This window comes from Lissotriton vulgaris, chromosome 11 (assembly GCF_964263255.1).
Source record: "Lissotriton vulgaris chromosome 11, aLisVul1.2, whole genome shotgun sequence".
Lineage (NCBI taxonomy): Eukaryota > Metazoa > Chordata > Amphibia > Caudata > Salamandridae > Lissotriton > Lissotriton vulgaris.
Window position 1 is genome coordinate 499369946 of NC_141699.1, and position 27157 is coordinate 499397102.

At 46.4% G+C, this 27157-nt stretch overlaps 1 protein-coding gene across 1 annotated transcript in view; it reads right to left on the reverse strand.

The window, feature by feature from the left end:
- Nucleotides 1-27157, reverse strand: part of IDO2 (indoleamine 2,3-dioxygenase 2) — a 298339-nt gene that overhangs the window by 41341 nt on the left and 229841 nt on the right. Inside the window, exon 8 of the mRNA XM_086943565.1 lies at nucleotides 3258-3309. Coding sequence (XP_086799691.1) covers nucleotides 3258-3309 — 52 coding nt within the window. The remainder of the gene's footprint in view (nucleotides 1-3257; nucleotides 3310-27157) is intronic.

Below are 27157 nucleotides of genomic sequence, written 5' to 3' on the forward strand. Positions count from 1 at the left end.
TGTTAAAGTAATGAATGTTAAGGATTGTTATGTCTGTGTAAAATTGCCTGCTTCTGTTTTAGAAGGGGTGACTTATAATATGTTACCTCTCACTTAAGGCATTACCTGCAGTGTGATTGCTAGCCTGTTTTATGAAACTGGTCGTCTGGAGTATTATTACTCAGACTTTGATGAGGTTTTTGCAAATCTCAAAGTTGTAAATACCTTAAACAAAGTTAAGCCTGCGAAGCAGATGAGGGAATTCTTTTTAGTTACTAATGAGCTCAATTATGAATATGCCTATAGAAATAATCTAACATGCAAAATGAGAGCTGAAGAAAAGACTTTCCGGAAAATGGTTGAGGAGAGAAGGGCTGTTTACAAGAGAAATGAAATGCTTAAGCATGCTAAATCTAAATACTGGCAGATGGAGGATGCCAAATCAAATGGTGTTAATACTAATCCTGCAATTCACATTGATGAACCAGTTAGTGGTAAATTTTGTATTAGCCGAGATAATACGTTATATGATAACTTTTTTGTGGGTGCTAGTCAATGTGAAGATACTTATCGTATTATAGGGTATGGGGTTTTAAAGGTGGTAAGGATCCAATTTTTCCTGGGATTTATTTTATCTGTGTTAATAAAGCATATTTTAGCCTCCCAGACCACTGGTAGGGGACATGTTATCTTGGCCTGGTCTTTCCAAAAATTTTTCATGTTGACAGAAATGAAAAAGGTACTTTTGAATTTGGTGAACATTTGAATTTGAATAGGTACAAAAGAGAAAGTTTTTCAGAAATCCTGGGAGACATCTTTGGTGCTGTTATTCCTATGGTGGGAATTACTATGAACTCAATCAAAGTCAGAAAAGTTTCTACAATTGTAGATAGATTGTCAACAGATACTGCAAGTGGTTTTCAATTGGTTAGCACAGAACTTGTTGCTACCAGAAGCATGGTTATGCAGAATCGTCTTGCTCTAGACATTCTGCTTGCAAAAGAGGGAGGAGTTTGTGGGGTCTTTCATGTCCAGCATTGCTGTACTTATATACCTGACAAAAGTCGGGATGTAGAGTTGCTTGTTAAAAACATTATGAAATTTCATGAGGAAATAGAACCCAGGGAAGAAGAGGGTTTCACTGAAAGAATTGGAAAAAGAATGGAGGCTATCAAAGAATGGTTTTCGGAAGTTGGTAGCTCAATCATTGGCAAAGTGCTCTATGCAGTAATTGTCATCATCATAGTGATAATGCTGCTAAAATTTGCTGTTTGATTCACAAGAGAAGAAAGCATCAGACAGAAAAGAGAAGGATCTATAAACTCATAAAGGAACAAGAGAAGGAATATGAGTTAGAAGAAATGCGAAGGGTTCAGTTTGGAAGAGATGACCAGACAGCAAAAACAGGGGTTTAGGGAGACTAATATCGAGAGAATCCAATGTGTGTAGTCTCCAAATGTGGGTGAAAATTTCCTGAAATTTTTGGGTGTTGTTTGGTGATTCTAAAATCACCAGATGAGGGAGTTGATGAAGCGAGCTTCAGAAATTATTTTATTCTGACTCGTGGATTCATTTCCCTATAACATGAACTAATCAATTAATGAGCTGTTGCATGATTTCTTTAATTAACTCAACCTAGATTAAGTTTGCACCACACATGAACACGCAGGAACTAATAACATGTGCTCTTGTTGCAATTGCAAATCTGTTTTGTAACACATGATTAATATTGTTTTGTTTGTCATGTTTGTCCTTTTGTCTTTGTCACTATTAATATGCGTCTGATCATTCATGGCATGTGCTTTATTATATGTGCTTACATGTTTGTCTTATGTTGTGATTGTCTGTCTGTGTATCATTTAATCATCTTTTTACTCTTTCAGAAACATAAAGCTGGACTATATGAAGAATGGTAGATATTTTATGTGCTGCTTTATTTCCTTGCTTCTGCTAGATGTCATTTATTAGTGGGTTAATTATTAGCAATGGTCGGGTGGGTAACAGAAAGGTTTGTTTTACCTGAATTAATCACTCTTTTTGTGTTTGTTTGAATACTAGCCCGAGTGTGGTTTAAGGCCTAGCTCTGGTTCTGGTTCTGAAGAAAAGTTGGTCGGCCTGTACGTGAGCAGAGTTGGAGCCATATGCAGTCATCTTGGAAACTTTCCATGAAATTATGTTTTTGTGCTTCACCTCTGAAAAGACTGTGGCTCTGACAATGGAACTTATTCACGAACTGCTCTGGATGTTCTTTTTACAAGGCCGAGAAAGTGACAGGCATGATTCTGCCGAGCTTTAGTGGAAGTCAGAAAGGCAACTTTTAAAATGTTGCGATACGCTCGGAAGTCGCTGTCACTCCATGAGAATTAACAATAATGCAATGACGTTTTCTCCCTGGAAGGAGTGATTTTGGTGGTCTGACAGTCACCAATCAATCAGGGTGCTGACGTTTGTTTAAATAATTACATTTAGATAGATGAGCGAGCAAATAGGGTATAAAAATTGGGCCTCTTGAAGGGAACGGGGCTGACTGTTTCCTGAGGGCGAAGTGCTGTCCGATTTCCCATGGACTTGTAAGCATTCAACTGTTTATTCATTTATTTTCCTTTTCAGGTCAGAAAGCTAACTTAGGGTTTAGGGCTGTGTTTTCTTTAATTCATTATTTCATACAATGTTGAACTGCCAGATTTTGAGCCAATGATTAATGCAATAAATTGATTAAATAAACTAAATGTTTGATATTAATAAAGAGCTAATAAAGTTTATGCAATTTTGAGAATTCTAAAATAAACTGACAAGCTGGTCTTGTTTATTGTAAAATGTTTAATAACAACATATTAGATTCATTCGCCTCATGATTCAGCTGCTCTGTTGTTTCTATGGGCCTGGTATTGATTGGTAAGTCTGGTGGTAGATGGTGACATCATTTATACAGAATTTTAGTAGGAGCGCTGGATCAGAGGACACAGGCCTATTTTGACCAAGTAATCCTGAAAGTAGTGTTTTTTTTACTTTTCTCCTTTAATTTTCTCACATTTAAATATTTACTATTTCAGTCACTGTACTGTTAAAAGAGCCCCTTTAAAAGTACATTAGCCAAATCTTATGTCACAGCCCTAGGCCACCTGTAGAGCCCCTTGTGCCCCAGAGAGTGGCGCACTCTATAGTTAAAAAATCACTGCTACATTGAATTTTATCATCAAAATTGTTTGCATCCAGGTTGATATGTTCATTATTAAAACACAGCTACATATTAGGATTCATTATTAATCAATACTTACCCAGAAAGAAAGATCCTGATGACAATATAAAATATTGCTGGATCAACACAATCTGAGAAAAGAAAATGTGAAGTAAGTGTGCATGTATCAACAAACTAATGCATCTGTGCAAACATACAGCTTTCACTATGTTGAGGGGACAGCAGTCATAAGAAAAGCTTTGAACTTTGAGACCCTCTTTTGCTGATCTCTCTAGAAGATTTTAAAGGTGACCTGACAAATTCTGAATTCTTTCTCCTGTTGCAACTGTTGTAGTGTAACTTTGGCAGCATGGAAATCTTCACATAGCAGTTACAATATGATTGGTTCCTTCTTTAGGAAAACAAAGGACATATGCCACCTGTCTGATGGTACTAAGTCGAGACAACACAGTGGGCTAACAGTAGCGGCCAGTGTATTGATAGAGTGGCGGGGTGGGGAGGCGTGGAAGGATAAGATGAAAAAAAATCCACTTACCTGCAGTGCACCCCTCTCTCTGCAGGCACAGACTCCCAGAGTGCACTGCGGTCAATCCTGACACTGCTTTCACACTGCTGAAACCAGCATCAGGATTGGCCTGAGTTCTGAGGATTTGCTCTCCCAGTTAGACTGGGAGCCTGTGCCTGCTGTCTCTAACCTGTAAACAACAATACAGTGTATGGGTGCTTCCATTAAATAATCCCATTTGGCAATACAGCCACATTCTTAAGTATAGTGGTTTTAGTGATTTATTTCACGCTCATTTTTTTTCTGGAAGCAGTTATGAACATTTATAACATGTGTCTCAGTTGAAGGACCACATTATTTGCGGTTATTCACACATATTCATTTCACAATCCTGATAAGACAAACAAAAATTTTAATATTTACATACAAAACCACAACAATTGTGAAATAGACCAGTTCTTTACACTCTAATTAGGGCACATGGCAGAATTGTCTTTGTGTATCAATTTGAATGTATATCCTGCCAGTGAGAACTGATTAGGATTCTGTAGTAAAACAATAGGCCAATTGCCGTGTTTGCTAAATATTAATAGCTTTTTCACAATTAAATCTTTTCCAACCAGCTTGGTCAATGCGTTTCGAACCCTTCGTGAACTTTTGGGTTCTCCTCAGGACCAGGACTTGTTCAAATACTAAAACAATATAACATGAAAACAATGTTTTAGATTTATGGTCTCATCCCCCACAGATATACCTACTAGGCAGAAGTAATAAAAAGCATTTGCAATGCAATAGGTCTTGCATTTGCAAAAGTTTGAGCTATTGGCATTGTAAATGACAATGCCGTTTATTTATGTTTCAAAAACAGAAACATAAATAAAAGGCATTGTCATTTACAATGCAATTTTCTCAAAGTCGCATAATGGCGAGATTTATTACATTGAAGTTCCTGTCAGGCAGAAGAATTGGGTGAAAAGGCATCGCGGTTCCTGGAGACTGAAGCTGGAACGTAGAGGTCTGTTGTGCTTGATCTCTGGCTTGGTTAATCAGACAGTGTCTGCAGCTGCCCTTCGTCTGGCCTCTCATGCCAATGCCAATATAATCCCCTGCCAGACTGTGTACGCAGAGGTGAGGCTGAGGTAGGAATTACTACTGTGCCAGGGTGCACTTTCAACAAGCATAATAAATACGGACTAAACATATTTAACCCCTTCGCTGCGGTGGGAATTCCGCCGCAGTGGTAAGGGGGCGGGGGGGTCGAGCGGCGCTCGCATGCTTGTGACGGAGCCGCTCCGTCACGAGCCGCGGTTGAGCTGTGCTCGTGACGGATCGGTTCCGTCACGAGCCGCGGTTGAGCTGTGCTCGTGACGGAGCGGTTCCGCCACGAACGCGCCCGCTCAATGGAACGTTCAGCGCAGGCGCGAAATTCGCGCCGCGCAAGCGCGCCGAGCGGGCCATGACGGAACCGCTCCGTCATGAGCACAGCTCAACGAGGCTCATGACGGAGCGGCTCCGTTATGAGCATAGAACGGGTTACACTTGTGACGTCTCCCTGAAATTCCTTACTTGCGTTGGTACACGTGACTGGGAAGTTTCACACAGATTTCTGCATCGGCACTTTAACCCCCTCAGCGACGTTACAGGCAGTATGCCCTGGACAGGAAAGTTACGTAAACATACCTGTCAATAGTTTACACACACTGGCACACGTCCGCAGATTATCTGACACCAGTTCACCATCACACACAACCGTATACACGGAAATACAAAAGCACATAAAACACTGACACAACAGCACCTTCATATTGACACATGTGTACAGATTCTGACTCAATAGAAAACAACCTCTCCACAAGAGAATACAGACACTACAAGATCATACACAAAAATCACACGAGTACACACTGACACTAAAGAACACAAAAACTTACAAGCCCATACATACAATGACACAAGCACATACAAAGTGATACAAAAACATATACAGTACTGTCGAAAGAGTTACACATGTTGACACACAAGCTTAAAAACACCGACATAAGACAATGCACATAATTGGACACAAGAGCATACACATCCTGACACAAGAGAACACACAAGTGCACACACTAACACAAGAATACACTGCAGCCTGAGAGCATACATGCATTGACAGGAAAGCACACAAACTGATCCAAGCGCACAACCACTATCAGAAGAGCATACACATCCAATCACAAAAGCACAGACATGAACAAACTGACACCAATCATACACAAACTGACATTCGTGTGCATACAAAATATGACACAAGAAAACAGACAGGGACACTGGAGCACACAAATATTGATTTGAGAGTGCCTGCACACTCTGACCAATGAGTACACAAGCACCATCAAAAAAGCTTTCACAATGTGACGTAAGACAAACTTGCTAACACAAGAGTACACGTACACTGTAATGCAGAGGCGACAGGAAAGCATAAGTGGACACATAAACACAAAAGCATGTACCCACACATGAACAAAGGTATGCGCACACAGGAACAAAGTGTAACAACAGTGAAACAGAGCGTAAACGCACACATGCACCAACTCCACAGTACTACAAGCGGGTGCACACACTGAAAAAATGACACATATACTCACACTAGAGCACCTAGGGTAACACAAAACGTAGACACAAACACACACTAACGGACTGAAAGCACACACTGATACAGCAGTGTGCACACATGCATTTACATAGAGTGCAAACAAGCGTTCATCGGAGCAGACATATAGACAGTGGCAAACACTCGCACAGGAAGAACGACCAGCGCTGCTAACTTCACGGCCGAGGTACTTTGGAATCATCAATGTCAGTCCTCGCCATTTACATAACAAAGCCCTAGAGTAAGAGGTAGAGGAGACGCTGGGCAGAGAAAGAGTGTAAGAGGGGGAGGGGCAAAGATAAAGAGGCAGGAAATATATGCGATAAAAGAGAGAAAACGGAGCACATGAGAGATGAAGAAGCAAATAGAGAGCGAGAGAAGTGCAGACAGGCTGAGAGGTAGAGAGACGGGATAGGGAAGGGAGAAGGAGAGACACGGAGAGGATTGCGACAAAGGATTAGTAACGGAGGTAGCAAGACAGGTGAAGAGAACTGTAAACATAGAGAATGTGTAACAGAGAGAAAGGATAGAAGACAGAAACTGCCAGAGAAACAGAGACACAACGAAGGAGTAAGAGAGAAAAAAAGTGAAAGAGGTCACTAGAGAAGACAGAAAGGAATAGTAGCAAATAAGCAAAAGTGAGGGGGTTATGGGAACAAGAGGGGCACAGAGAGTAAGACAGCAAAATCGAAAAGTGACAAAAACGAGCCGGGAAGGTTGAAGTTAATTCCTACTGTAGCCACCTAGGAATAAACTGAAACTGACCAGAAACAAAGGTGGGTTAACATTACAAGTTGTAGGAAATAAGCATAAGTCAGTTGTTTGGGCGCTCATACAGCCACACAAAGGGAGGTGCGGGAGACGAGGTGTGGGAGACAAGGCACGCCTGTCCAGGGTCACCCTTCCCTCCTCCTCCTCAGGATTGCAGCACCCACCTCTAAGACTTACCCACGGCGGGTGCCCTTACTCCCTGGCGCTCTGCGCCTCTTTGTCCTCGCAGGTGAACTGGCTGAAAGCGCAGCAGCTGGCGTTAGTGGCACCAGAGGAAGTTTTGAAACAGGAGAGTCAGTCGTGAAAACTTGTTCTTCTCTGCTTCTCCTCCCCTGTGAAAACTTTTGGCAAGGGAGTTGGCACCAGCCAAGCACCGCCTGTTTCGTATGCCTAGCACTTTAGATTCTAAAAATTAAACGTAAGGTGGCCTTTGTGGGCATCAGCGAGATTGGAGAAAATAAATAGAGTGTACCCAAGGGAGAAATAATTGAAGCCTTGGAGGGTGTCGAGTGTGAAACACACTGGGAAAAATCCCCAATATGAAAATAACTAATTAATTAAACCTAGAGCATCGTAGGCAAAACTATATAGAAAACAGTTCCTGCCTTTAGCATAATTTATTATAGAAACAGGTACACAAAAAAAATCACATGGGCTCATATCGATTCAACGTATCTAATGTAAAATTGCGTCCCTTTGAAATGGATCCAAAAACAAAACAAGCCCGCGAGTGGTGCGCGCATGCGCACCACAGCAAGCCACGTGGTTTCAATTATCGCGCCTGTGTCTAGGCATGATAATTGAAACCACATGCCGGCCGTGCGGGTAACAGACACCAATACGCCATGTGCGGAGCAATGCATCCGCCTTTTGCCAATTGCGTGCTGTCTTTGGTAAAAAGACGCATGCAAAGGCCAATAGCGTGCCCCGAAACAAAAAGCACACGCACACGCGTGTACGATTCATGGGTTTGTTTTCAAACCCCCTACAAAAAGTCTCTCGCTGCGCAAGCAGTGCTGCTCACTGCAATGCTAGGCGTGAGACCTAAAAAGGATCACCTTTGTATTTGTGATTCTCTACCAGGGCACACAACAGGTTCAACTCGTGGATTTAGGATCAATACCTAATTGTTGGTAACCCTATATTAGCAAGTTGTCATTTGGTAGCAGCGTGATGTTCACGGTTATTTCAAATTGGATTGCAGAAGCTGCGTTGTAATGCATGCTTTTACATTATGTAACTTAGTGAGCAGCCATATCACAATATGAGTTTAAGCGCGATACCTAATTGTTAGTGGACTTCTTTTAGCAAGTTGTAATTTGGTAACAGCGTGGTGTTAGCGGTTGTTTCACATTGGATTGCAGGACCTGCGTTATAATATATACTTCCATGTTCTATAACTTAAGGAGCAGCTGGTTCTCAAAAGACTTGGAAGCGACAAACGCATACTTATAGCCTTTGCAGATTTTTACTTGCCTTGTGTAGTGCGAACTTTTATTTCCTCCCGTACTGTTGAACCCTTTAGACCATGTGTGCAAACTTTGTTGCCTTTCAAACTGTCCAGAATGTGCCTTTAAACGTTGATGTACGCATGAAAACTCTCATTAATTATAACTTGTCTTCAGTAGCGAAGCACGGTGCGGTCTGAGAATGTCTGCAACGGGCGCCTGCCGGTAAAAAATGCATGCTGGAATCATTAGTTTGGTGGTTGCTCAAAGTTATAGCTGTTCGGTTAGATGGAAAATTGTCTTGCATCTGCAGTCATTAAACATCTCTTCGCTAAAGAAAATTGTGCAGGATTTAAAGTCAGTTAAGACAGCATTTAAGCTGTTCTGTGAGGTGAAAAAATATAACTTGCATCTGTAGTCATTAAAAACTCTTGGCAAGAGAAAACCACATGGGATTTAAAGTCAGTCGATTTCTGTCATTTCATTAAGACCCCGGACGGCTGTGTTGAACTTTAGTTTTAGACATGCTTCTCTCCTTGTTAGAGCTATTTCTGGATCACCGCCTCTTGGGTTAGGCTTGATTACGCTTAGTACTGTCCAATGAAACTCTCTTTCATTATGTTGAAATTCTTGATAAATGATGGACAAGAGGTGCATTCTGTAATTTTTTCTTCAATCTTGAGTGTTGTTGCGCAATTCTCTTTTGGACCTCCTGAGTGGTTTTTCCAATATACATTTGCGGGCAGGGGAAGATGGATTGGTAAACTAAATTTTTTGTTTTGCAATTTGAGAACTCCTTATGTATCCATTGTTCACAGGCATTTCTGTATATCATTCCTTCAATGGTAGAACTGCAAGACTGACAGCTTCCACTTTTATTATGGCCTTGAATGGTTTGTAGGCTCAAAAAGGAACGTAAAGTGTCCGTTTCTCTTTTTTTGTCATCCTACGCCCTGATTATGGGCTGGCCAATGCTGGTGTTCTTCTTTAATGTCAAGAGCGGTAACGCTAAATCTTCATCCATTCCTTTGATGAGATGCCAATTTTGGTGAATGAGCTTTTTAATGCATTTTTGTGTGGGCCAAACGTAGACACACAAACCAGTCTGGCCATTGCAGTTTTGGGCTTTTTTTGCAGCAGTTCCTCCCTGGGTGTGAACCAGGCTCTCCTCCTCGAGTGTTTGAGTAATTTTATTCAGGTATCCTTTTTCTCTCAATTTCTCCGTCAGTGTTGATGAATAGAGGTCATAGTCTTCCCTTCTTGTGCAGTTGTGTCTTACTCGTAAAAACTGGCCATATGGTAAGTTGTCTCTCAAACTTTTAGGGTGAAAACTCTTAAAATGTAAAGCAGTGTTTTCATCCGTAGGTTTGGTGTAGAGAGTGGTTATTAATCCAGTTTTAAATGGTCTTACCTCAACATCAAGAAATGTGAGACTTGTTTGACTGGGTGCTAGACTGAATTTTATGTCAGGGTTTCTGTCGTTCAGCCAGTTGTGGAAATTCACGAGATCTACTTCACTGCCTGCCCAGATGCACCATATGTCATTGATGTATCAATACCATTGTAATATATGGTTGACAAACGGATTGTTGTTATAAACGCCGCGCCTAAACGCCGCGCTTCGCGCACTTGATTGTCGAACCTCGGACCAAGCCTCCCTGTGACACCACACCTCGCCGGACCCGCTCCGCGGGTCCCGCTTCGTGGTGTGTGGCATCAGCGCACCTCTGGGGCAATTTTACTGACCTTGGAACCGGCAGGGCTGCGAGGGTAGAGCGGAGGACTCCAGTGTCCAGGAGTCTCCGCGCGCCCGATTTCAGCTGGGCTCCTCTCCCTGCCGGCAACGCCCCAATCACTGGAAGATTTAACGGGCTGAGAAGAGCAGCACAGGTGGATTCCCTGCCTAAACGCCGCGCTTCGCGCACTTGATTGTGGAACCTCGGACCAAGCCTCCCTGTGACACCACACCTCGCCGGACCCGCTCCGCGGGTCCCGCTTCGTGGTGTGTGGCATCAGCGCACCTCTGGGGCAATTTTACTGACCTTGGAACCGGCAGGGCTGCGAGGGTAGAGCGGAGGACTCCAGTGTCCAGGAGTCTCCGCGCGCCCGATTTCAGCTGGGCTCCTCTCCCTGCCGGCAACGCCCCAATCACTGGAAGATTTAACGGGCTGAGAAGAGCAGCACAGGTGGATTCCCTGCCTAAACGCCGCGCTTCGCGCACTTGATTGTGGAACCTCGGACCAAGCCTCCCTGTGACACCACACCTCGCCGGACCCGCTCCGCGGGTCCCGCTTCGTGGTGTGTGGCATCAGCGCACCTCTGGGGCAATTTTACTGACCTTGGAACCGGCAGGGCTGCGAGGGTAGAGCGGAGGACTCCAGTGTCCAGGAGTCTCCGCGCGCCCGATTTCAGCTGGGCTCCTCTCCCTGCCGGCAACGCCCCATTGGCGTAATACTTAAAAGGAGGCATCTGACCCGCTGCGCGGGAGCGACCGGGAGAAGCCCGGGACAAGGGCGGGACCGTCTGTGGCCGTCAGGGGCCGAAGGAGGCCGGGCTGGGCCCACTCTCTTGATCCCACTTTGTATTGCAATCAAGGCTATGCCTTCGCCTCCACTACGGGAAGCCCCCTTAAGAGAAGGTGCCTCCAGCACCGGGACTTTGGACAAGTATTTCAAACAAAATAAAGGTGAGGCGGACTCGGAAGGCTCACTAGAGAAAAGAAGGGTGGAGCGTAGGCGTTCCATTGAATGTATGAAAACCAGGCCTTTGCTAGATATCATTCCCTATCCCGCCTCCCAAGATGTAGACTCGTTACCCAGTAGCTTAACACTAGAGGATATCCCTGCTTTATTAAGGGAAGTTCCCTCCACCCCAGGGATAGCATCTGGGAAAATCATAGAGCCGGGCCCCTTAGAGATTTCCCATACCCCTGTCAACCTGGTAACCCAAACGCAACCCACACAACTGGTTAATAAGAGCAAGTCTAAATTAAATGTCATGGCGGAGATACATAGGCCCCCACCCAGTAAACGGGCTCGGAAAACAGCGGGGGGGGCGGGGGAAATCTAAAATATCACACCTGGACTTTGGTAAGAAAAGTACTAACATCACCCTATCAGGGAAGACCACGGAGATAGTGCAACCACCCAAGCTCTCAAATCCCAGCATAACTGCTACCACCAAAGAGCCAGAGGCTATTACGCCGATTCCAAACCACCCACTCTCTGCTAAGGGGAGCATAGAATTTTTACTCCGCTCCCTTCTGCAGCCTATCACTGATAGTTTAAAAAAAGTGGAGATTAGGCTCACCTTGCTAGAAACTTCTCTCACCACTCTGAATACCCTAGTAAGTAAGCAGACTAAGCTAGGGGAAACCCATTCCTCGGGTGGGGAATCTTCCAAAGTAACCAACGCTAATAAAGCCCCCCCCAGAAGCATGCCATCTGCCGCCCCTCTGCAACCCCTCATGGCTGTTCAACTCCAAGAACGGCACAATTACCCAAGTAATAGACCCACTGATCCGGTGGTCCCAGCCCCACACACTCCACAAATAGAGCCCACTGGAATACATCAAGATCAGGGTAATGCCCCCCCAACCATGCCCACTTGCCCAACTCCCAGACCACGGAGGCCAGACCTCCCACCTGAGGCTAATAGACTGATGGTGGTCTTAGCTGGTGCCCCCCATTTAAGATCCGGAGAAAACGAGGACTATCAATCCCTTAAGAAAAAGGTAATAAAATGGCTCAACTGGAACCGACCCTTGCCACCTCACTTTAATAACGAGATCATCATGGTGAGAAGGGTTCCATGGCTAGGGAAGACCAGGAAAACCATGTTGGGGGACTGTATCATGGTAACCTTTAAAGATCCGGGCACGGTTCGACACATCTGCGGAGGGACGAACCGATCCCTTGACTCCACCATACAGACCCTCCCAGTATCCTTTTTCTTTCCTCCAATTCCCAGGCACCAGGCCCCAACACACGATGGCTGGACAAGGGTGAACTACAGACGCAATTATAAAGGCTTTGTCCAACGCCCGTACTTCCAACCGCCGGACACACCCTTCTGCGACTTTAACCGTTTTAACTGTTTGAACGGGCTGGATGGGGTCGACTGACTCACCGTCAGTAAATCTGCGACAGGGGTATCGGGCTTCTGTGGCCCCTTGGATCCCTCCACTGTGTCCCCCGGTGCTATCTCTGGCCCACGGAATGACACACTCACCTCAGAACACGGCCAAATTGAATCCTCATACCTAGCCACTGATGGAGTAGATGTTGCTGAGCGGATAACTATGGCTCCCTCCCATGAGGGCGAGGGGGAGCTGGGACTCTTGGAGCCACACGTACTCTCTGCTGCCATAGCCGCAGGCTCCATAATGCAAATGGACTATGGACCTACCTCCCGCATCCCTCATGCCATGACATCTTCCACCTCCGAACATTTGAGGATAATCTCCTGGAACATCGCGGGACTAGCAAATAAATTGGAAGAGCCGGCCTGGGGAAAGTACATAGAAACTGGTGACATATGTATGTTCCAGGAAACCTGGGCCAGAGAGGACTATGAGCATCAAGGCTATGCATCCTTTTTTATTCCAGCTAGATGGGAAGGCAAAGGCCGACCATCAGGGGGTCTTGCGACATGGGTTGCTGTTCACCTGGGCTGTGTGGCAACAAACAAACAAAGTCAACCTCCTGCTGATCAATATTTATTCTAGGCCAATGGGAAGGGCAAAAGAATCACCGACTTTTAATGAACTTTCGAACTTTTTATTGGAACTGTCGACTGATTCATACTATGTGGTGGGTGGGGATTTTAACTCTCACTTTGAGCCACTCCCAGGCCTCCAGGAAGGGTTCCTATCTGAAGAAGAAGAGAGGTGGGCAGTACCTGGGGTTGATGTGCCATCTCCAAAAGCTTGGACCCCCCTAGCGTTGCAAATTACTGCCCTCACGTTAAGGCATGGACTTAGAGCGTGTAATGGGCGAACTAACTCCGACACACCAGGCAAAATTACTTATAATCGTCAGGGAAGGGAGTCACATTTGGACTATATCCTGGTACAATTAGCGAGGTGGTCAACAGTACAGGATTTTAGGGTAGTTGATAGGATGGACAGTGACCATAATGCTCTCGAGCTAGACCTCGTCCACCCAGCACCCCAGGGCCTAGCGACCCATGAGGCAGGGAATCATCCCACACTCCTGTTAAACAACAGCAGGAGAAAAATTAGGTGGGAGCATATGGTCACAAACAAGGACAAACTCCCACTGCTTTATGCTGAGATTACCCCCATCTTGGAAACTGTCGGGGACCTTGATAGCGTGGCAAACAAAACAGATATTAGGAGCAAATTGTTTGATGCCCATAAAGAACTTATAAAAGTAGCGGCACCCCATTTTACACGCAAAGTGCAAAAACCAAAAGTGAGGCCCCGAGGCAAAACACAATGGTATAACATAGCCTGCAGGCGGGCCAAAACAGAACTCCTGGGAGTAATTAGGGAGGGCAAAGGAGGGGAACGTCTCAAGCAATGCAGACAAGCTTATAAGAAGCTTCTCGCACAGGCCAAAATAGAATGGGAGGAAAACCAGTGGGAGGAGCTTACAAAGGCCCTAGCAGTGCAAGACCAACGCCTGTTCTGGAGAATGGTGAATGGGGGATCAGGGAGTCTACATTCGGCAGTGGTGCCTAATATAGCTCCTGGAGTGTGGCAGGCCCACTTCCAGTCGCTATATAGCGCTGAGTCCGGAGAACCCCCTGTGCCAATTGAACTAGGGAGCCAGGGCTTGCAGGCGGATCAGATAACACTGAGTGAGGTTACAGCGGCTATTTCAGGCCTGGCTTCGGGGAAGGCGCCTGGCCTGGACGGGCTACCGGGAGATCTGTATAAACAGGAGACCACCGTCTGGGCGCCTTACCTCGTAGCCCTTTTCAATGGTGTCCTCGGTGGGATGGAAATCCCCAGTACTTGGCTGGGGGCTGAGGTGGTCCCGATTTTCAAAAAAGGTTCCCCCCTGCTCCCAGCCAACTACAGACCGATTAGCCTGATAGATGTAGCACAGAAGCTGTTCGGCAGGGTCCTCCTGAACAGGCTTCAGGAATGGATTGAGGAGGTGGGCGCCCTCAGTCCATATCAGGCAGGCTTTAGGAAAGGGGTATCGACTGTGGACCAGGTCTTCAGACTGAACTTGATCTACTGGAGGACAGTGAGGTTCGAGGGCGGTAGTCTGTACACGATTTTCGTGGACTTAAGAGCCGCCTTCGACCTCGTGCCAAGGGGAAAACTCTGGGTCATCTTAGCAGGGATGGGCGTTCCACCAGACATTTTATTGACCCTACAGAGGCTGCATCATAATAATTATGCCCAGGTGAGGTGTGGGAGGTCGGGGGAGCTGACAGATAGATTTCCCGTGGGCAGAGGGGTAAGACAGGGTTGTGTGCTGGCGCCTACCCTGTTCTGCCTCTTCGTCAACGGGATATTCGCTCACCTAAATGCCACCGACTATACAGATGCCCCTAAACTGAATGGCAACAGTGTGCCCGCAATAATGTTTGCGGACGACACGCTGTTGGTATCCAAGACACCCATGGGCATTCAAAAGATACTTGATGCCTTTGTGGCCTTCTGTCAGGATAGAGGGCTCGAAATCAATGCCACAAAGACCAAATATATGGTGTTGAATCCAAGCCCCAAACAGCGCCCGAATCCCTTACTAGGAGCAACGAGACTGGAAAGAGTTGCCACGTTCGAATATCTCGGCGTGACACTCAATGAAAATATGACCTGGGAGACCCACCAAACCAGGGCTAACCTTAAACTAGTACAAATCACCGGGGGCATTACACGGATGATGACCGGTTCGACCTATCGCCCATTGGGGGCCCTAATCCAGATATATAAGGCACAGGCAAGGGGGGCGATCTTGTACGGGGCTGAATTGTGGGGCCATATTCCATGTCGGAATTTGTCTTGTACAGAAAACAGGTTTTTAAGACAAATTACCGCACTTCCCTCTAGCACCCCGCTCCTCCCTTTGAGGCTTGATTTAGGGCTACGGCCACTTGCCGACGAGATAAGTCTAAGACCCATTGCCTTCTGGCGCAGGCTATGGAGCGGTGACGATCTCGCCGATTACAGGGCGGAACTGGTCGAACTACTAAAACGCCCCAAGGCGCTCAGTATTCCCTGGGTCCAAAACATCCAGTCAGTCTGCACAGATTTGGGGCTCCCCGAGCTGTGGACCGAACCAGCTAATACAGCACCAAGAATCCCTAAGAGAGCACTCGCGAAGCTGTACCACGAGCACAAAAGGGTTAGGGTTATAGCTACCCAGACAGAGGGGTCCCTTTCCTCCTTATTCCTGCAAACCAAGGATCTTTATACATTTGAGAAAGCTCTTGATCCCGTTTACCCCATACTCACCAGAAAGTTATTTCTCCAGTGGAGATACGGCACTCTGCCTTTACGGTCCTTTACTAGTACCTGGGCACAAATCCCTTCTACCAAGTTCTGTCCTCTTTGCGTTGACAAAGAGGAAAATGACTTGCACATGATTTTCTTCTGCCCAGCATACAAGACAGCTAGAAAGTACTGGCTGCTGCCATTGATCAAGAATTTGGGTGGCAGGGAATATGTACCGATGTACAGGATTTTAAAAAGCGATGTTTCCGGCCCAACTGTTTTTGCACTTTCCAAATTCTTAACGAATGTCTGGCATACGCGCAGTCGTCTTTTAAAAAATGCTGGGTAGATTGGAGAATCTCTTACTTTTAACAATCATCTGTAAAGTCTGGTTTTTATTTGAATAGCATGCATTGATGTTTTAATAACTGTGACAGATTCATGTGATTTTATTGTATGTGTATCTTTTATGACCAAATGGTCGAAATAAAGATTGAATAAATAAATATAAACATACTTTTCTTCGTATCTAGACATGTACAGGACCGCCATTTCGGGGATGAAGGGACATCTTATCGCAGTCCCTTTTATTTTGATGAAGAAATAATTCTCAAACTTAAAATAGTTTCTTTTGAGATGTTGATATTTGATGAGGGTGCTCTCTTCTATCCAGATAGGATTCCATTGCTTTCAATGCATCTTCCTGGGGAATTTGAGTTTATAACAAAACAACATCTAGTCTTTTTATTTATTTTATTTATTTATTTGTAAAGTTTTATATAGTGCTGGCTTGACCCGGAGGTATCAGAGCGCTTCACATGAGGATCAGTGAGTTACAGGTTGCATAGAAAAGTATAGACATCGGAAAAAGAAAAAAAAATGAGGTTACACAATAATGTGAGATAATTAGCACATACACACGTATTATGGGGAGTCAAGAGGAACAGGGGGAATGGTAAATGGGGGTAGGGAGTGCAGGTAGTTAAACACAACGGGGAGGCGAGGAAAACGATGTCCGGCTGGGTAGGTGCCAGCCGAGTGGTGAACCAGAGCCAAACTCCTCTATAGCTGCATATGACAGCTCCACGGGCATCAGCCAAAGTAGCTCGGGCACCGTGGTATTATTTGAAAAGTTGTATATAGTGCAGCAGGGTCAAACTCAAACCCTTCCACTTTGTTGATAAAGTCCATTGTGTTTCTCAGGTAGGAGCTTAATGATGATGTCTTTATCTTCTTTTAAAGCTGTAATGGCTAGTCTTTGTTCTTGAGGCAAGTTATTTTAAGTGTACATCTTCCTTGTGTTCAATTGATTGAGGGATGAGAGCACAACTTGTTCAAATGTTGGTATTTCTTTGGAAAGGCTGTTGCTCAGGGAGCAAAATGTGGACTCATTCCGTAACCCTGAAACCTCAGCCTTGTTGGCGTATTCTTTATTGTTAAAGAAGTCATGTAGTCGTATCTTGCAGGGCAATTCCATCGCTTCCATGTTCAATTGTGCCAGAGCTTGTTTTTGGCTCTGTATAAATTTCAGTCCGAATTCCAAAACAGCTTGTTGTTCTTCAGTGAGAATTTTGTCGGATAGATTGATAGTAGATTTCCTTACGACTTGTAGTACTGGCAATGCAGCTCAGGTTGGAGAGATTTCAGTGCTCATGACGGTTTGGCCGGCCTGAGATGGCCAGCCAAACCATCATGTACACTGATAACACTCCCTGTCAGCTCACTATAACTGCTGAATTTCTCTGGTTTTGTACAAGTGAAATATAACCCTAACTATATTGTCCCTGTAACCTTTGTTTTTTCAGTGAATTTCAAAGGTTTTTTTAAATTCTATTTCCTAACTATAATGTACATGGAACCTTTAGTTTTTTCAGTGAATTTCTAAGGTTTTTTAAATGCTAATTGTTAACTAAAACTTCCCTGTAACCTTTGGTTTTTCTGTTTCTAAGGTTTTTTTTAATTATATGTCTTAATTGTAACATTTATTTTGTTTGTAAGTGATCCTCTAAGATTTTCCTACCTTGTTTCTATAATTGGATATTGTGTAATATATTTATATAATACACCACTCATTTTTGATTTCATATGTGTTTATCAGAAAGTTCATTAATAACTGATTTTATTGTTAACAATTTTGCAAGTCGACACAACATTCTTGCATTTACTGTGGAGATTCTGTCATCAGTAAATGTATTTTACATACCAAACCAAATACACTTAAAGATATTTTTAGTAAAAGATTGTTTTAACTTTTCTTTTTGCAATCAATTCAGAAGAAAACCACATTTACAAAAAAAATGTATGCACGACATCCAACATCACTGCAGTGACGTCGGTAGTCACGAAGAGCGCGTGGTTTGTACAAAGTTTAAGACATATCCATAGACATAGTCTATAGCAGGGGTACTCAAAGTACGGCCCACGGGCCAGTAGCGGCCCGGCAAGCCTTCAGTGGCGGCCCGCGGAGCTTGAAACACATCACACCTGTGTGTTTTTTTTTTCAACTTCAGCAAACACCTCGGGGAGCAGCAGTGTGTAATCAGAGAGACTGCTCTGTGGGGGCCGGGGCCATTCCGGCCACAGTCAAGAGTTGAGCTGCAGGGGCGCTAAGAGGTGAACAAAGCCTCATTAACAAACAAATGGTCGTTTAAATACCTGTGAAGTACTGGGGTGGCCGGGAGGCTGTGTCCACACAGGGGAGGGGGGGAGGACTGCAGGAACTGAGAGCCGGGTGAGGTGGGAGGGCAGAGCAGGGATTAAGAGCCCGGGTGAGGGAGGTGGGAGGGCAGAGCAGGGAGTGAGAGCCAGGTGAGGTGGGAGGGCAGCAGGGAGTGAGAGCCGGGTGAGGCGGGAGGGCAGCAGGGAGTGAGAGTCGGGTGAGGTGGGAGGGCAGCAGGGAGTGAGAGCCCGGGTGAGAGAGGTGGGAGGGCAGAGCATGGAGTAAGATCCCGGTTGTGGGAGGTGGGAGGGCACAGCATGGAGTGAGAGCCGGGTGAGGTGGGAAGGCAGCAGGGAGTGAGAGCCGGGTGAGGTGAGAGGGTAGCAGGGAGTGAGAGCGGGGTGAGGTGGGAGGGCAGCAGGGAGTGAGAGCCCGGGTGAGGGAGGTGGGAGGGCAGAGCATGGAGTGAGAGCCAGGGTGTGGGAGGGCAGAGCATGGAGTGAGAGCCAAGTGAGGTGGGAGGGCAGAGCAGGGAGTGAATGCCGGGTGAGGTGGGAGGCAAGAGCAGGGAGTGAGAGCCCGGGTGAGGGAGGTGGGAGGGCAGAGCATGGAGTGAGAGCCGGGTGAGGTGGGAGGGCAGAGCAGGGAGTGAGAGCCAGGTGAGGTGGGAGGGCTGCAGGGAGTGAGAGCCGGGTGAGGTGGGAGGGCAGCAGGGAGTGAGAGCCAGGTGAGGTGACAGAGGGCAGCAGGGAGTGAGAGCCCGGGTGAGGTGAGAGGGCAGAGCAGGGAGTGAGAGCCTGGTGAGGTGGGAGGGCAGAAACGGGAGTGAGAGCCCGGGTGAGGAATGTGGTAGGGCAGAGCAGGGAGTGAGAGCCCTGTGAGGTGGGAGGGCAGAGCAGGGAGTGAGAGCCCGGGTATGGGAGGTGGGAGGGCAGCAGGGAGTGAGAGCCGGGTGAGGTGGGAGGGCAGAGCAGGGAGTGAGAGCCCGGGTGAGGGAGGTGGGAGGGCAGAGCAGGGAGTGAAAGCCGGGTGAGGTGGGAGGGCAGAGCAGGGAGTGAGAGCCGGGTGAGGTGGGAGGACAGCAGGGAGTGAGAGCCCGGGTGAGGGAGGTGGGAGGGCAGAGCAGGGAGTGAGAGCCCGGGTGCGGGAGGTGGGAGGTCTGAGCAGGGAGTGGGAGCCCGGGTGTGGGAGGTGAGAAGGCAGAACAAGGAGTGAGAGCCGGGTGAGGTGGGAGGGCAGCAGGAAGTGAGAGCCCTGTGAAGTGAGACAGATAGAGATAGAGACAGATAAAGACATATAGAGACAGATAGAGGCAGAGACAGATAAAGACAGGGACAGAGGAGCTAGATAGGGTCAGAGACAGGGACAGACAGAGACAGATAGAGGCAGAGACAGATAGAGGTAGAGACAGACAGAGATAGAGACAGACATCGATAGAGACAGACAGCGATAGAGACAGACAGTAATAGAGACAGAGAGAGAGACAGACAGAGAGAGAGACAGACAGAGAGAGAGACAGACAGAGAGAGAGACAGAGGGAGAGAGGAAGACAGACATAGGGAGGGAGAGAGACAGACAGTGGGAGACAGACAGAGGGAGACAGACAAAGGGAGGGAGATAGACAGAGGGAGGGAGATAGACAGAGGGAAGGAGACAGACAGAGGGAGGGAGACAGACAGAGGGAGATAGACAGAGGGAGGGAGACAGACAGAGGGAGACAGACAGACAGAGGGAGGGATGGAGGCAGACATAGGGAGGGAGACAGACAGAGGGAGGGAGACAGACAGGGGGAGACAGAGGGAGAAAGGGAGACAGACAGAGGGAGGGAGACAGACAGACAGGGAGGGAGACAGAAAGACAGAGGGAGACAGACAGAGGGAAGGAGGGAGACAGACAGAGGGAGGGAGGGAGACAGACAGAGGGAGGGAGGGAGACAGAGGGAGGGAGGGAGGGAGGGAGACAGAGGGAGGGAGGGAGACAGAGGGAGGCAGAGGGATAGAGGGAGACAGACAGAGGGAGACAGACAGAAGGAGGGAGAAAAGGGGAGAGAGGGAGAGAGGGAGAAAGACAGAGGGAGACAGACAGAGAGAGACAGACAGAGACAGACAGACAGACAGAGGGAGACAGACAGAGACAGACAGACAGAGGGAGGGAGACAGACAGAGGTAGGGAGACAGAGGGAGGGAGACAGAAAGATAGAGGGAGACAGACAGAGGGAGGGAGACAGAAAGACAGAGGGAGACCGACAGAGGGAGGGAGACAGACAGAGGGAGGGAGGGAGGGAGACAGACAGAGGGAGGAAGGGAGACAGACAGAGGGAGGAAGGGAGATAGAGGGAGAGAGGGAGGGAGACAGTGGGAGAGAGGGAGACAGAGGGAGGGAGGGAGACAAACAGAGGGCAGACGGAGGGAGGGAGACCGAGGGAGATGGACAGTGGGACACAGATAGAGGGAAACAGATTGAGGGAGACGGAGTGAGGGAAGGAAAGAGAGGGAGGGAGACAGAGAGAGAAAGAGAGGTAAGACAGAGAGAGACAGAGGGAGACAGAGAGCGAGGGAAGGAGGGAGCGAGAGAGAGAGATAGAAGGAGAGAGACAGAGAGAGGGAGGGAGAGATAGGGAGAGAGAGAGAGAGAAAGAGAGATGTGTGTGTGTGCTGGTCTGTTGGTTCAGTGGATGAACGCGTCAGCTGCAGGGGCCTGTGTTCAACTTCATGGTCACAGTTTTTTCTTTCTAGCCCCTCCCCCTCCCCCACTGACCCCACCTCCACCGGTGCGGCCCTGGGCCACAAACCACACTGTAAATTTGGCCCCCGAGAGAAAGTTTGTGAGTACCCATGGTCTACAGTATATTTAACAGTAGAGCTTTATTAGTGTTCTTTTCAAACTCATATTTTTGTAGAGAGTTTCAAGAATCATAGTCTTCAAACACTATTTTCCGTTTCCTCGAAGACACAGGAAGTCGCAATGACTCCAGTAATCATGGATAGTGCCTGTTTTCCAACAACTCTAAAATATATATGTAGACGTGTTGTAAACAATTCTAGTATAGCTGTTTACTATTAAACACTTGAGAGTTCTGCTTTTCTTTCCATTTTTAAAGAAAACTACTTTACACTTGTATATTGGAATTCCGCTTCACTGTGGTAACTGTGACCATTTCGGTCTTCACGAATATCACTCCCACTCCTCCTCCTTGAATCTTCTTTCATAGAACTTCATTCTGGGCAGGTGAATTAACACCCTTTTCAACTTGGCCTACCTTGTTGCTGCCACTTTTGGTGCTTTGTCTTGAGGGGACTTTCGCTGCTGAAAGCCTCGCCGTATTGTTGGTCCATCTCCTCCTCTGCGCGGAACGCGCACCGCCCGGACCACAACACCCAGAGAGCAGTGCACGTGGGCTCGCAAGAGGATAGGAGCAGGCACACCTCCCTCCAGGTCCATAAAGCTCAACGGTGGCTCCCGCGGTGTGGGACGCACGCGGGTTCGCCCGAGCAAAGGGCAGGCCCGTCCGTGCCCGTCATCGCCCGGAAGAGGCTGGGCTGGGCCCACTCTCTTTCGTCACCCGCAGAATAAGGTATTTAATTTTGACTGTTATTATCCCCTGGCAATGGCTAAAAGGAGAGGTCTTAAGGAGCTAGGAGGTGCGGGCGTGGGCGCAACTCTTTATTCTTTTTTGACCAGGGCCACTAACATTCTTGCTCATGAAATAGAAATAACTGAGCGACGGCTTTTATTAGAACCTGGGGGACTTCCTGACAGACTTTCACTTCCTCTTGCCCCGGTCTCTTCCACAAACCCTATTAATGAGTCTCTGGGTATTCCTCGAGTTTTTGTTCTAAATGAATCTACCCCTCCCACCCAATGTCCCTCTACAGTTACAGAACAGATCTGCAGTTTTTCACCATCTGGTGCGGAGGTATCTTCAGAGAAACATCTTCCTTGACCCAAGCCAAGGCGCACTAGAGGCAAGAATGTTGCTGCGGCCCACAAACCTAAACAAGTGAAACCTGTGTGTGTTGCTAAACCAAAGGGTCCCACAAAAAAATCGGGCTCTAAGGCCTCTAAGTTATGTCAGTCAACGTTATCATTTGCTTCTTTCGCTCTCCCAGTTCCTCCAGTTATTGACCAGGCCTCGGTCTGGGACGATCTGTTGGTAAAAGTGGATTATATTATGCTGCCAATCATAGAAAAACTATGAACTATTGAAAGTAGACTGAACAAGCCTGAGACACAGCTTCGTCTTGCTCTGTCCAGGGTTCTAGTCCAGCATTGCATGTAAATTCAGTTCCGTTACAGGCAGTCCAACTAGCTGTGAGTGCTGAACCTATTCAACCTTTGCAGACTGTGTCTGTTTCATCAGTTATAACAACTTCTAAACCAGCACCACCCTCCCTCCCAGTTACTTCAGCTCCTTTGCCACACCGCCCCAGTACTTTCGTAAGGGAGGTTATTAATATTATTATTATACTGACATTTATTGAGCGCACGGCTACCCCCAACGGGGATGTTCCAGCGCTGTGGACCGCGAACAAGAGAAACCTGAAAAGTTAGCAGCTGGAGAATAGGAGTGTCTTCAGTTTCCTCCTGAACTGTGGTTCTGAATCCATTAGGCGGAGATAGACCAGCAGGGCATTCCAGAGTCTGGAGGCCACCACCGCGAAAGCTCTGCCACCCTTTCTAGCTAGACGGAATCTGGGGGGAAGCAAGAGCCGGAGGTTATTAGATCTGAGTGCTTCCAAACAATACAGCTGTGCCACGTATATCGGGCTATGGAGGATGTATACAGCCGGTAATATTAAGACCTTTAATGTCTATAACCATTAATACCTTTGCCTGATCAAGTTTTCATCTTCCGCCTGCTGCTGCTCCTTTGGCTCTGGTCCTGGCTAATGTTCCTCGGCTCCGACCTGATCAAATGGAATCTACGGCCGATTTCATGGACAAAGCCTGCACTGGATTTTCTCCAATATAAGTGCTACTGAAAGGACTTGTCCGTTCATGGCAAATGAACTAATTTTAGCAAGGAGGGTGGAATAGGTGGGCAGCCAGGAAAAACGTTTTAAAGGGGACTGTGTCATTGTTAATTTTTCAAACACCAATTTCCTGCCTACATTGTTAGCAAACTTCTAGTCCCTCTAACTTTAGACTACTTTTATAATAGTCATTTTCCTAGGAAGAATAGACTCAACAGAGTCAAGCCCCTCCACGCCCTATCTAGTGAAGAGAATAGGAGGCATTTGCTTGGCAGTGGCTCGGTGCCAACGCATAGTAGATTTGAAGTTCTTTCACATCTGGAGGAATGTGATTAACTGGCAAGTTCGCTTTCTTACCCAATCTTAAAGATAGAGGATTTAACCCCTATGGAGATCACTGCCTCTAACTCAAACAGAATAACAGAACGCAATACAAATTATCTTCCTCCATTAGTCACTACCCCCCACCAATGGTAGAAGCAGGCACACATTTGGTTAACCGAGTCCTCCAGAAATGGGCTCCCTAGTAACCCTAGTGATTGCTCTTCCAGGGGCCCGAATTTAAAGGTGTTATCCTGGAACATGGCAGGTATTAAAAATAAGTTACAGAACCCAGATTGGGTAAAGTTTATATCCCAATTTGACCTTTGCCTGTTCCTGGAAACCTGGGCAATAGATGATATTGTGAGCCAGGGCTATGCTACGTATAATGTACCTGCACACAGAAGTAATAGGGGCAGACCCTCAGGGGGTCTGTCTCTTTGGGTTACTACTCATCTGGATTGTCAGATGGAGGAAGTGATCACTTTATCGGATGATATCCAGGGCGTCAAGTTAACTTTATTTTCTAATCTTAAAATTGTGGTTATTAACCTGTATTCCCACCCTGTAAGTGTCTCGAAGGAATCCTCTGTAATTGATGATCTGTCTGCAATCCTACAATCTCTACCTAAGGATGTGAGGAAGGTGATAGGGTACGACTTTAACTGCTAATTCGAACCCCTTGTTAACCCCTTAGACACAGTCCCCAGCGACGAGGATAGATTTGGTTAATTCCCGATTCACGGATCAAGCAGATAAAGGCGTGGTCCCTATTGGTAATGCAGATAAACAAGGCCATATTATTGCACTCCTTAAGGGCATGTAATGACCACACCAAGTCTGACCAACCAGGGAATTCAACCTATAATTGATCCGCACAGTTTTCCCTTTTGGATTATATTTTGGTGGAAACCAGTGCCTGACAGTGGGTAGTTGATTTTACGGTCCTCTCGAGACACGACAGTGATCATAATGCTTTAGTCCTGGAACTTCGGATCCCGGACCATCAAATGTCACTGATGAGTCTTCCCAATGCTTGTACTAATCTAGTCTTGGCAAATACCAAAAGAAGGATAAGGTGGGAATCGGTGAGGTTAGTTCCGGAAAAATTGACAGCTTCATACATTTTAATCATCCCTTTTCTTGAGAAGGTCATGGAAGAGGTAAAACGACTTCCTACCACCTGGGATATGAACGTGGTTGAAAAAACCCATGACGAACTAACGGTGGACCTTAATACATTTTTCAACCCTCTTTCTAAGGCCCTGTGAATATGACCCATAAACTTTCTTGATTTGATAAATCCTGCCGAACGGCCAAGGGTGCACTTATCGAGGCAATACGGAGTGAGAATAGACCACAAATAAAAGCATAAAGGCATCTGTATAATGTAACTATCAAGCAAGCAAAACAACTTTGGGAGTGTGCTAGATGCGAAGACATTAGAGTAGCCCTACACAATAGGGACATGAAGGGCTTGGTTTCTAACCGCAATTGCTCTGCTGAACGGTCTCCAGTAGAACCGAATATTTCTGCTTCAGCCTGGGAAGTGCATTTTAAATCTCTTTATGCTAGTGATCTGGTATTAGCACCTGGGGAAACCAATCAATCTTCTCTTTCTTTGCCTCTTCTAGAGGCAATTTCTTTAGCAGAGGTTCAAGGTGCAATTAAATCACTCCCCCTTGGTAAAGCCCCAGGACTGGATAAGATCCCTGGGGATCTTTCAGGGAGGAACCAATCATCTGGGGTTAGTATTTAATGCTATAGTGCGGGGGAAGAAAATTCCAGATACATGGCTCGGAGCGGAAATATTTATGATCTGTAAAAATTGCTCTCCCTACTGCCCATAAACTATACGCCAATCAGCCTGATTGATGTCTCTCAGAAGTTGTTCTCTAGAATTTTACTCGATCGTCTACATATGTGGGTGGAAGATCATGACATACTGAGTGACTACCAGGCTGGTTTTAGGAAAAATTTATCGACCATTGATCAACTTCTTAGGCTCCAACTCCTTTATTGGAAGACAGTATCAATAGAGGTTGGCGGCCTCTATTTGATATTTGTCGATTTAAAATCAGCCTTTGATATGGTACCCAGAGCCAAGTTGTGGGCAGTTCTTGGCGAACTGGGAATACCCCCAGACCTATTAGCTATGATCATTTGCCTATGTTCTGGGAATTTTGCCCAAGTTAGATTTGGGAAATCAGGGGAACTGACAAAACGTTTCCCGGTTGACAGGGGGGTAAGGTAGGGCTGTGTTCTTGCCCCCACCCAGTTTTGCCTTTATGTCCACGGACTGGTCTCCCAACTAAGCCAGGTCGAGTATAGTGATGCCCCAAAATTAGATCAAAGGAAGGTGCCCGCATTGTTGTTTGAGGGCGACACCTTGTTGCTATCTAAGTCCCCAATGGGAATACAGTTAATTCTAGATAGTTTTACCCTATTCTGCGTAAACAGGGGCCTGGAAATAAACGCAACCAAGACAAAGTTTATGGAGTTTAATCCAGTAAAATCATCTCACCCCAACCCTACGCTTAATGGCATCTCGTTAGAAAAGGTGTAACTCTTTGACTATCTTGGGGTTACTCTCTCTGAGTCTTTTTCCTGGGGACTCCAAATGGAAAAGGTGGTTTTAAGGCTGGTCCAGTTGTCTGGTGGTTTTATGAAGGTTACCAAGTCCTTAAGTACTATGGTCCCTGGCCCTGCCACAAAGATATATCAAGTGCAGGTAAGAAGCGCTGCACTGTATGCAGCAGAGCTTTGGGGTCATTGTCCTATGAAGGGCCTGACTCTAGCTGAGAATAAGTACATGAGACATCTGCTGAATCTTCCGTCAAGCACTCCCATTGTTCCTCTCCATCTTGATCTAGGCATTAGAGCCATTTCTGAAGAAGCGGGACTGCGCCCATTGACCTTTTGGCGTAGAATTTGGCTGACACCTGAGCTAGCTTCATTCAGGTCTGAGCTTTGCTTGATCTTGGAGCTAACTGGGAAAATGAAATTTCCTTGGCTTGCTTATATTGAAGATCTTTGTGCAAAAATTGGTAATTCTGACCTCCGGTTTAGTCCAGAGGTTTATTGCATGCAGGTTTCCCGTCTTGACCGTATAAAATCCTATAGACTGTACAGGCTTAGGGTCATGCTGGAAAATAACACTCTTTGCCAATTTACAATAGACTTTTTGGATTTCAAAGACCAATACATGTTTGAACCTTATATGGACGAAATCCAACCTGCACTGGCGAGGAAGCTA